The sequence below is a fragment of the Notothenia rossii genome (assembly GCF_949606895.1).
Source record: "Notothenia rossii genome assembly, chromosome: 2".
NCBI classification, from domain to species: Eukaryota; Metazoa; Chordata; class Actinopteri; order Perciformes; family Nototheniidae; genus Notothenia; species Notothenia rossii.
In genome coordinates, this window is record NC_136904.1 from 88018887 (window position 1) to 88031663 (window position 12777).

Below are 12777 nucleotides of genomic sequence, written 5' to 3' on the forward strand. Positions count from 1 at the left end.
AAAAGTGCTGATTCCCTTTCTGTTACTTTAGATGAAAATAAGGAGCCCCTCCCCACGCCCCTCTGAGAGAGATTTGGTTAAAAAGAACACAAAGGTGCTCTAGGAGGAGATTCAGGTGATAAGGTGGGGGGGGGGGGTTACCTTGGTTGCTGATTGGCTAATGGTTACACAAGCCAAAACATCGTTATGACATCATAAAGTGGCCAAAATCTGATCAGCTCATTTTCAGACAGGTTTTTATAGAAATGGATCGGGACAAAAAGAGAGGGGGTCTTTGTTCCTGAAACTTTCAGAGTCTCTTTCCACAGAGGGGACACATGTTGATGTAGAAGAGACATGAACAAGTGGATTGTTTTGCATAATAGGTGACCTTTAAAGCAAGCAGAAATATTGCTTTTTTTATATATAGATTTTGTGTCGTCTGAACCAATAAGGCTTTCGTTGAAGGCGATTTCTAACGGTAGTGTCCAACGACCCCCCAGAAAAGCTGATAACACATTTGTGTTGCTCACTGAATCATGGAAAGCTACTGATGTCAAACATTTCAGAGGAAACAGAAGCCAGCCACGATCCAATATCCAATTCAAAAGCTGCACACATTAAATAAAAAGACATCTGGCTTTCAACACACCTAATTAAAGTCTAACAAGTCTCTCTTCTTATAACAAGTTCACATGAAATGCTAATGTTCGCAGAGAGTTTGTGGAACTTAAAATAACCTTGACATTAAAAAGGTGATTAGCATTAAAGCTGCAGCTCTCTGTGAATCAGCAGCGTGTATCAAAGGAGTCATGGTTAACCTTTATGGCTGAATGTTGTTTCCCTTACTAAAGAAACAGGAAGCTGGATACAGCGTCTTCATTCATATTTTACCATCTTTTCCTTGGCTTTCTTAGTTCTCCGCTGTGTGACTGAAGTAACTAACACATGACTCCTTTTAGCCATTGGGTGACGAATGACTCCGGTAAAGTAAAGATCAAACTTGAGGAATTAGGTTTTAAATGTTAAAGTCCTAAGGGCGTAATTGACTGAATGTTCAGACAGAAAAAGTTTTAGTAAAGGTGTGACGAAACATAATGAGTGGCCAGTCTCAGAAAGAAATGAAGAGAGAAACAAGGGGGTTTAAAAGGTGCAAAATGACTGCATGGAGTTTCCCTCTCACACAGGAAGCTTGTTCGGCTTTGTGGTTTCCAGACACTAGAAAGATACTATGACTAAAAAAGGTAAATCGAACAATTGAGCACCGGAGTTTCTTTTTAAGAAAGTAAGAAAATACAAAATGTTTAAATTACAGTTTGTCCATCTCAAAGTACGTCCTCTTGTTGGAGTAAAGTCAGTTACAAGATCTTTTAGGAGATCTTTGAACTTATTTTTTCTTTTTAGTTGAAGGAGTCCTGTATATTTTTGATATTTTCCTAAAAACATACAGTTGAAAGCACCTTTGAGTCACATCTATGATCCCAAGATGTACAAAGCAGATCTTTATTTGTATGACTGTTCGGGTAATAACTCACATTTTGTTTTCTTTTCCAAATAACACCGACCTGGGGCTTTTCTTTGAGCCAGTCTTCTTACCTATCCGCATGTGTTTCCTGCCCATTATGACAAACAAGAATGACATCATTTGAAATCAAATGTTCCTTAAATTCAGCCCAAGTCTATGACATACCTTTCAAAGTCCCGTGTCATGGCCATTTCCACTGATCATAATTCCATTGTTGAGGTCAACTAAAATAGATTTATATTGTGCAATTTTCCAAACTCACATTGATTTCTCATACAGCATCTCTGTGAGCCCAGTGTGTTCTGATTGGTCGGGACGTCGCGAGGCTCGCTGCTCAGTGAGCTGGCTTACTGGTGTGGTTTCCGGGTCGGCGCCAAACTCATCCCGAGCACACACAAACACTCACAGCCGAAGTAAAAACAATAAGTGTAGCTTGAACGCTGTGAGAATGAGTCTGTGGAGAGCATTTCTCCACCATCCCAACTCGTCTATTACCAACCTGGGAGCTCTATGGAAGTCAATGGGACTCCCTGTTGGTTTAAAATGTACGCTAAAGATCCCCCCCCACTGCGTTTGATAGTGCCGGCAAGGGATCCTGGTGTGTGAGGAGCTCCGCAGATTGGTCATGCGGTTCCCGGAAGAAACAAATGGAAAAAGAGAAATGTCCAACGAGGCGTTCTGGGGCAGCAGAGACAGGTCTTCTCTGTTTTAGAGTTTTACTCGCTACAGGGTGTACTTTGAGGGTTTGTGACTCTGCAGACCGTTTACATGCAGAAAAACCTTCATAACAGACAAGGGCCTTTAAACAATTATAGGATGTGTTGAAGAATATACTTTAAAGTAGATCATATAAAACATGTGGGCCAACTGATGACTGGGTAACTCTATAAACTATTCTTTAAATGTATTAGTTTGAGGATTTGTCTCTTCTTACAGTAAGCTTGATAAGTGGAACTCACTGAAGGCTGCAAACTATTTGATGCCATTTTAAGCTGGCCTGCTACTAATACAACATCTGACTACATGTGTAGAGTGTTTCGTGTGTCGATGTGTTTGTGATAGTTAGCATAGTCTGTATCTGGAATAAAAATAATACAAACAATCTTTGAAGTTCAGATGATTCGGGTCCAGGTCTGACTGCTGCGCTGCATCTGTTGGACACAGCATGGCTGACATATTGCCATCCATATGTTGATGTGAAGATAAGTAGGATTATTTTTCAAGTTTGCTTTCAAATATGTGACACTGGATGTATTGTGTATTCATCTCGAATAAGATAGCTTGTCTGCATCTGATTTAGATCCTTTTAAAAGACTACTTCTTTAGTTTTCTAGGTACTTTAAATTAGATTGCACCTTCCTGTTAACTTGTTTACTTTCCTGGCACTAGGTACATTTGGTTTTTGCACTTTATAAATTAATCTTTATTGTTTATATTTATACACATTTTTTTATTTGCACTCCTTTCTACTTTCTACTGAAACTCCTGCAGAACACGTTCCCTAACCCTTTTTTTCAGGAGTTTTTTTTTTGATCAGCTCCTGGAGACCCGTTCTTAAACAACTATAATGTCTAAAAGTGATTTAGTCAAGGGATTCCTATGAGCCGTCTACTCAAAGCAAGCTCAGTACAAACATATTCTTTTAAAACGTTGAACCCTGTGATTAAGGCTGAGTCACAGCCGATACATCCCCCAAGAACACGCTCCAACTTTGTGTTTCCTGTTCCAAATATGGCCGCCAGATTTCCAAAACCCGCAGTGAAACAAAAAAGCGTTTCACAGCCCGTTTTGCTGTTCCAAAAGTATAAACAGTGTAACCTTGGCGGTGCGATGCTGCAGTAGGAACAATGTATTTGAACTTCAATGCAGCTGCAGAATTCAGCGAAGAGAAATGAGGACTGAGTGAGCGCCAGAAGAAAGACAAACCAGGGTCAAATAGCAGCCAAAGCCTCATAATACATTTATCATTCAAGAACGACTAAAAGTATCTTCTGAAGTATTAAAGAGTATTGCACCTGCCCAGACTTTAATGTCGTATTACAATAAGCAGACAATCGACAACAAAAAACGCCCGAGAGCTTTCGGAGCCTTCAGATTCTGTTCCATCTGTTTCTGAGAACTTTCTTATGACTTTTAAAAAAAAAACTCCTCAAGATTTATGCTTGATATGTAAGTCTCTTGCAATTAAACACTGGAGATGTTGGCGCTGTCCAGCTGAGCAAATGACCGCAAACCCAGAAAATACAACACAGATCATTAAAGTCGAGGCGTTGTCTTATTCAACCATTGTGTGTAGCAGAGGGATGAGACAAACCTGAGAGACTAAAACTATTTCAGATTTAAATAGTTCTGTTTTCGACTTTAAAGTGATCATATTTATAACACATGTTGTGCTTTTGATCAAAGAGACCAAGTCAAATAACTGCAAAATGTCAAAATATTAGTACAAAATGTTGCCCGTGTATTAAATGCTCATGTTCATCTGACTTTCTGTCCCATTTACGAACCCATTTAGGAGTTGTAGCACAGTTGAACTCAGAGTTTAGAGTGTTATACTGACTTGGTGTCCACGATGTCGTACAGGTTCTTGAGGAACTCTGAGTCGAGGTGGTTGTGCTCTCCGGTCAGCGTGTGGAAGTAGACCATCACATACTCCTTCACTGTGATGTGGTCCATCACGTGGATGAAGTACAGCAGTGCCTGCACACACACACACACACACACAGTGAATCAGTTACAGTCTAATAAGGTGCATACACACTTATAGCAGTGGATTCTATACAAGTTTATACATATTCTTTCAGAGTTTTATATAAATATTAATTTTATAATGTGCAATGTGTGTGTTTGATCTGTTGATATGGTGTGTGTCCTCAGGAGTAGACTTGTGTGTGTGGCAATAATATGGAAATTATATGATGTGAAATTTCCATATTTATTGAATAATTCGTTTTTAGTTTATTTAGATGGAGGTTAATGTGAAGGTATCATAACTGAAGATGGCCACACACACACACACCTTTTCGATGTCGATCAGAGTCACCGGGATGTTCCGTCCAACCAGAATCATCACCGTCCGGCCACACGAGTCCACCCCTGAGGACACACAATATCAACCACCCACACACACACACACACACACACACACACACACACACACACACACACACACACACACACACACACACACACACACACACACACACACACACACACACACACACACACACACACACACACACACACACACACACACACACACACACACACACACACACACACACACACACACACACACACACACACACACACACACACACACACACACACACACACACACACACACACACACACACACACACACACACACACACACACACACACACACACACACACACACACACCAGTTTAACATTTGGTCCAACCATCTGCCCAAAACAAAAGCTTGAAGATGTCATTGTAAAATTGTGTTGCACATTTTCTGATGTGTGTAAGACAAAATACAAAAGCAACAATTAGTTGCAGCCTCTTCATTTTCCATGACAGTGATGACACAGTTCCTCATGACCTCAGTTTGTGGTGTATTTCCTGATATTAATAATATTATTAATGGTCAAATCCTTTCGACAGGCTGTAAAACCTCTGAGAAATGAGCTTGGAGCTCATTCTGCCTCTCCAGCTCTTGGTTTCCTGCCTCTCCTCTCAAATGAAAGCCTGTCCCCTCGGAGAAAGTGACTACAGCTCTCTGGAAAGGCTGAGGATCTGCAGCAGCCTGATCACATGTGTCTCTGATGAGGGCCTTGATGTTGTGTTTGAACTGTGGTGCATTTGAGTTTCTTCTGAGGGCTGTGTTTTGTTTAAACATTCATTTTATGTGTATTTCTAAGTCAGTGTGTTACTGTTTGTACCTCCACCAACAAGTTATTCTTCAGTTTGGTGTTTGGTAATTGTGTTTGTTTGTCTGAAAAGCGTGATCGTTATGTTCTTTTGGATTTTTGTTATATTGGTTGCATCTCTTTCGTGCCATTTAGTGCGTTCAATTAAGTTAAGCTTAATTTTTACATGTGTAAGCAGTGACTAGGTTCTTTCAAATGTTAACATAAATGAACCATCTAACTGAAAGATTTAGATTTACTCTTTGTAAACTTTACATTCCTCACCAAACAGCATCCTCGTAACACTTGTCTGAACTCCAGAGCTCTCTGGATCATTCATTTTCTTTTTCTAAAGCATTGTTAAGATTTAACCAGATAAATATGGGATTATCAAGTTCATTTGGCGTTTACACATGTCCCTGTTTTAAGAAAACTGGTTCCACAAGGTAATGCAAGTTTTAAAATGCCTTGTAATCAAAACAGATGGCGTTGGGGCAAAACTGTAATACAACACTGCCTCCTACTGGTAAGGAGATGTAACTGCACCTGATAACAGCTGAGCAAAGGGAGATGATTTCATTCACTGGAATTAAATCTGGGACAATCGTACCTCACCAGTGTTGTGTGACATGAGGTGGAAGAAAATCAAAACACGAACATTCACACAAACACACGTCCAGGCAGTCTGGCACAAAACACTGGCAAAACACATAAGTCTAAACATCTCCTTTTGCTTCCGTTTCGTTTTTTACAATAATATTTCACAGGTGACGGATTTACACGACAAAATGAAGGTTTCAACTCACAACTTTTCTCTCTCCCTGCCCCTCAAACACATGATCACATACCGGTTTGATATAAAGCTTTCAGAGCTGCGATGTCAGACAGATCCTCCGCTCTCGCCCGACACAGCCAGCGGTTGTAACTGCAGGTGAGGAAGACACAGAGAAGTGATCTTAATTTATTTTATAACTTCACACATGCTAGTTTTCGTGGGACACACCTAAACTGAACACAACTGAGACCTAAAGAGACGCATGTTATTATATAAGATGTTGCGTTTTCGACCCAGTAGGTTCCAATTATTTAATAATTGTGTTTGCGACTCTTACTTTCTCTGGTGCTGTTTCTGCAGGGCCACGTCCGACATCTGGCCCTGAAGGATCTGTTTCCTCTGTTTGTCCACGTCCCCCTCCATACGGGCGAAAGCGTGAGTCCCCACCTGACCCAGATCTGAGTCCAGACTCTCCTCTTCCGAATCATCTGCACAAACAAGTAAAGAACAAATGACAACAACAAGTCATGATGTAAGTGAAAGCCTACACAATGCTTATGATAATGTCAGAGGCTTATATTGCAGCATAATTCATAAAAACACAAGGAACAAACACTCACACATATTAAACCCTAAGATGTCAGTTTATCAGAACACCACCACTCAATTATCGTCATTTAATGTGAGATTATTTACCCCAAAGAGATCTACTGTGTGCTTGAATTTGTGTTCAGTTGTAAAGCTGACTCATTCATTTATTTGGGTATACTTGCTTTGTATTGTCTGTATTACCTTTCATTTAGCTGATGCTTTTATCCAAAGGGTACAAACTAAAACAAATGGAGAATCCGGCAGGTCAAACTAGTGTAAAAACTCCTGCACTTGCTTCAAAAAAGCCAAACGCTACATACAGAAGTGCAATTCTATAATATTTTATTATGTGCTAAGTACAAATATGTTCTTTCTATGATCGTAACGTATCTGAAAGCATGACTTTGATGTATTTCCGTGTGTTTGTAAAAACTTTGAGGTCATAGACTCAAAGACTGTCTGTTTCTGCTTGCTTTTCTAAAACCACGTGTACAGTCAAGCACATGTCCATGCATTTCATCTGCATCCAAATAGGCATGTGTGTCTGTCAGTGTGTTTACATCAGCCTGTTGTTGTTGGGTTTGACTCGCAGGCAGCCGCTTGCTTTGGATCGTCACCTCAAAACCACATCTCAACACATTTGAAGAGTCACGGCAGCAGACGCACTGTAGGTCTGTGAGCGCAACAGGCTCCACGCCGACACCACAAATACCCACTAAAACATGGCCTGGTGTTACATTTAAAACCCTTTTCACCCCAAAGAAACAACATTTTGACAGAGATCAAGAAAAAGCTGACGTTGGTCACCTAAAGAGGTCATACAAAATACAGTTTATAAAAGTGCTGGGGTAGGTAATTCACTTCAGAAACACTTTTAGTTATATTCCATGGAATGCTCTTAACGTCCCGATAGCAATGAATATATTAAATGCTTTGACAATAAATACATAAAAATGTCATCTGTGGAAGCCGTAGTACTGTAAAAAGCACGACCAATCATCTGAGCCGGCCCAGCTAAAGTAACTGGATGGCCTACCTGCCTGTCAGCCTTCTATCTGTGCACACAAACTTATCTCGTGGCCTCATTGGTCATGTGCGCGTTCGTGTGTGTTGGAGGAGGGGCTCTGTAAGGAAGTGGCAGATTTTTTTCAGCTGCTTACTTTCAAATTCTAGCGCACTCGAGCTGGTTTCTCCATTCTTACCTACCCCACCTTTAAGACCGTAAAATGGGATTTGAACTGAAGGTGCCTATAGTCATAATGTTTTGTGTCTACCGTTTAGTTAAGCTGGATCAGTGATTTAAAAAGGAAAAACACCTCAAAAGGCTGCGAACAACCGCGCAAGATTTTATTTACATATTTTACAAACAACTTTTCCTAAAACATCAAAAACAACAACTGTCTTGTTTAAATCACCCTAAATGAGTCTATATTACTGACTTTATTTTTGTTTGATTTGTTCCTTTTACTTCCTTTGTCACTTTTCACATTAAGCAGTTTGATGCTACAGTATATTCATTCACATATTTCCAGGCACGTTAATTCATTCCATATCCTCCACCAAACATGACTCAAAGCTCACTTATTTATTCACTTGGTTTCATCTGTTACCATGTTTTTCTGTTTTCAGACAAACAAAAACACTGCTCTTGTTGCTGAATAAACAAAGAAGTATAGAGACACAGAACAAACACCTGATCCGTGTTAGTCAGGCCTGCCGGTCTCTTTGTAATATGCAGATGAGCCTCTGTGGAAAACCTGAAGTGCTCCAGATGTTTCACTGACCGTCACAAAACAATGTACTTTGTCCTTGGACTGAACTCTGACCAGTCTGTGGTTCAAACACATCGTCCTTATCAGAGCTGAATCCTTATCCAGATCTTAATATTTAGATTTTATTTTTGACTAATCAACTGTGACCTCATCCAATGTCCAATGTCTGGTTGCCTAAATGGACGACTGACTGTGCAGTGTACTGACAGCTGACAGACTGACTTACAGTATGGTTAAAAAGGTAGATAGATTCAACGTTGAATGTTGAATCGGTGGGCAGTCGGCAAAATAAATCACTCTGATTGGCTGTTCAGCTAGCGAATCAGTGCATGAGAAGCAAAACGGAAGTGAGGGACCCAAACAAACTATTAAGAAGGCAAAGCTGAGATTTCATTGAACTCCAGCTCTCGACACAGGTTCGGGAAAGCCCCGTGAGCTTCTCGCTGTAGAGTGAAAATGGAACGCACGCTATTTGTTGTTTGTATATATCACGCAGTCGGTCTTCCGGTTGCGTCTTTTGAATGACGAATACACACTACCGCCGCCTGCTGGTAAGGAGAGTTATTGCCACTCAGGCATGCGCAGTTCGTACGTGCTTCTTGGCCGTCGGCTGAAGTCTTTGCGGTGTGTTCCAGTGCGACACATGGCCAACACGCAGAGACGCGAGGTGACTCAACAGTCGGGGTCCGTCTGTGTCAGTTCTTTGTTGTCCGAGCCTTTCGGTTCATATTTGTTTTTTGTGCATCTACTCTGTGACATGATTTAATGTTCAAAAAGCTCTTTATTTGTCTCATACTGCCTGTTTTCACCCTCTGTCTGAAACCAGAGCCCAGTCCGCTCTGATTGGTTAGCTGGCTGGCTCAGCGGATAAATTACGCCTGTGCTTATTCTGCTAACTCAATTTCTCTGACACAAGAGAGAACTTTGATTCCGAAAGTCAACATCAAACCCTTGAATAAAAAAAAGACGTCTCCTCTTACAAATAGATGTCAGACATGAGAGCCAATCACATTACACGTCCTCTCTGACGAAGCATGTTTCTTTACCTTCCAGGGTGCCGGGTTTCTCTGCGATGCGGATCTGTCTCTCGGGGACGACCGGTTCCCCCTCAGAGTTGCCGATGTCAGCGGGGATGAGAGGAAGGCTGGCTCGCTCCTCTTCCTCAGAGCGAGGGAAGTAAAGTGGCAGCAACTTCTTGAACACCGGCTAAAAGAACACACACAAACAAAAGTATTAACAGAAATGCAAACAAATATACACTTCACCTTCATCCTCCATGTTTGGACACATTTTGTTACCTAACGTGGAAGATGGATCTCAATATCGAGAGATCTAGCTGTGGTTACGAGGTTCTGTGAGAATAGCCACCGCGTGAATATGGTATCGGCAAATCTACTACAGAACAAGGAAGACGGATCTTAAATAAGAGGAACATGTGGGTTCGGTTTCTCGTGAAACCCAGCATCCAACTCTCTGATCGAGCTTTGAGACAAATGAAAGGTGTCAGTGTGCTTCCAGCGCCTGACCGATGATGGAAGAGCGTCTGAACCACCTCCTGCCACATTTTCTGTACCTCTCCAAAAGCAGGCACTTTCAGCTCGTTCCGTGTATGCAGGGATTGGCTAGGTGTTTAAAGCTGAGAATATCAAAAGGGTTTGAACTTCGAGCGCCCTGTTTCTATCACTCTTGATCTGGACGATGAGAAACAGCATGAATGCTTTAGAGGACATGTAGTCCAAATGTTTTTTCCATTATCTCCATCTGAATGGCTATCATTTCTTTCAGCTTTGCGGCCACCAGAAAGCAGCTTTAAACATGGTTTGATGAGTAAATTGGGCGATTGTACAAATATATCGGCTCCCTTTAATTAGCTTATTACATTGCAAATTCATTTGGCTGTTTTTGTTATATTTTTTTTGGTCTGCATGTGAAGAATGATCGAGCAGCTGCTCAGCAGAGAGGGAGAGACAGAAAGGAACAAAAGCGTGTGGAGCCTAAATATTTTATTTATTATGTATTATTATTTCGAGCTGGTGATTTCGTTTTGGTGAATTGTATTTTATTTCTGTTGAGGTTGAATGGATATGTTCCACTTCTTAGTTCCCCATTCTGTGATTATTGTGGTTGTGTTTAGGGGAATTGGTGCAGAGTAAAATCACACTAACCTCCTCAGTGTCTGACACTGCGAACACCACCGCCTCCAGGCTGTTCCCATGATACTCCAGGAACCTGCGCACAGTTCCTACACACACACACACACACACACACACACACACACACACACACACACACACACACACACACACACACACACACACACACACACACACACACACACACACACACACACACACACACACACACACACACACACACACACACACACACACACACACACACACACACACACACACACACACACACACACACACACACACACACACACTAAAATGTATCTCGGTCACAGGTTCCAAATGTCTCCGAATGGCAGGTTAATAAACATATATATATTTTTTTTTTTATTTGAGTGGTGTTAAGTATTAGCGTAACGCGACACCTTGACCTTTCTGTTAAGACAATACATCAAGAAAATACATAATTTAGACAGTATATTCATTCATCAAATACATCATAACCCATCAATAGACCAGCAAAAATACTTTTAAAACTGTCCAAAATAATACCACATATGAATAATTGTTTGTAGTATTTGCTAAACTCCAGTCCTGCCGTGCGTCCTCTCATCCAGGTTCAGTTTAAGGTAATTGGACCTGTAATGAGTGGGTTTGCTGGAACATGGATGTTTCAGATGTTTCCTTTATCAGATGATCATGTTATCAGGCATCATGTGTGCTTAAAGTGAACACCTGTTTAAGGTTGACATAAAGAATTGCAGTGTGTGTTATAATTCAATATGTGTGTGTCCCTGTATAATTTGTTGACCTCTTTTTGGAGGCCTATGTGTCTTTGGAGGAGCGAGGTTAAGGTTTTGAAGATTATTATCTGTGAGTAAGTCGGTCAAAAAAGGACAGAGATAGTCTCTCTTTTAACCACGAGATTTGTGTATCTCTCTGTGCCTAACTGGTGAAAAGCTCTCTCTGTGTGTGTGTGTGTGTGTGTGTGTGTGTGTGTGTGTGTGTGTGTGTGTGTGTGTGTGTCTTACTGAAAGCGATGTGTGTAGCGTCCTCCAGTGGGTAACCTCTTTTGGTCGTTGTCACCACACAGAAACCAACAGATGCCATCGACTGCTCTCTGAAGGGGACAACAAAAATAAGAACAACTTCACGTACTGTTCACCACATTGACATTACACACCAGGGACTGGGTCAATGACACACACACACACACACACACACACACACACACACACACACACACACACACACACACACACACACACACACACACACACACACACACACACACACACACACACACACACACACACACACACACACACACACACACACACACACACACACACACACACACACACACACACACACACACACACACACACACACACACACACACACACACACACACACACACACACACACACACCTTTTAGGAGCTCTCAGCAGAAATCCTTTCACAATTCTCAAAACCCATTGATGTAAATATGCAAGCTTCATTCAGAGCTGACGTATCAAACAAAAAGCCTTAATCATGAAAAACGTCCAACTTCAGAAGCTTTTATTGTGCGGTCGAAGGCAAATTATGAATTCTTCACTTCTAAATCACTGCGACAGCTTGAATGAGTTAATCTGTTTAGCTTCATTTTATTATCCACTCAAAGACAGATGCAACATTCCTATTTGAACTTTCCAAACGGTGTTTTTTGAGTTGTTTATTCCTGCTGTCTTTCAAATGAATGTATTTCCCGTCAGGAACCGATATTGTATATAAAACGAAACCATATCGGATGGAAATCAATTAAAATCTAAAAATTCTGTCAACACCTTAAATAGATTTCATATCATTTCTGTATCACATTGCTTTGAACCCAGTTGAAAGGGAGTTTATACGTGACTCTGATCCATGAACACTGGTCTCAGACGGTTCTTACACAGCCAGCTGCAGCGTGTTCCTGTAGCAGCTGTACAGAGAGCTCTCCGCCGCCGTCCTGTACTTGGATTTGTATTTTGGTCCCACCGTGTGGACGATGTACCGCGCCGCCAGGTTAAAGCCTTTAGTCAGCTTCGCCTCGCCGGTCCGACATCCTGCACACAAAAACGCATGCAAAGGTGTTGGTAAAAT

At 41.2% G+C, this 12777-nt stretch overlaps 1 protein-coding gene across 2 annotated transcripts in view; it reads right to left on the reverse strand.

Annotated features, from left to right (window-relative positions):
* Nucleotides 1-12777, reverse strand: part of gdap2 (ganglioside induced differentiation associated protein 2) — a 34778-nt gene that overhangs the window by 10261 nt on the left and 11740 nt on the right. For both annotated transcript variants that reach the window (XM_079664606.1, XM_079664607.1), the window contains 8 exons: nt 12587-12740; nt 11681-11769; nt 10683-10759; nt 9564-9723; nt 6492-6642; nt 6228-6304; nt 4524-4600; nt 4065-4204 (listed from right to left, as the gene is read on the reverse strand). In XM_079664606.1, the coding sequence (XP_079520732.1) occupies nt 4065-4204; nt 4524-4600; nt 6228-6304; nt 6492-6642; nt 9564-9723; nt 10683-10759; nt 11681-11769; nt 12587-12740 (925 nt within the window). The remainder of the gene's footprint in view (nt 1-4064; nt 4205-4523; nt 4601-6227; nt 6305-6491; nt 6643-9563; nt 9724-10682; nt 10760-11680; nt 11770-12586; nt 12741-12777) is intronic.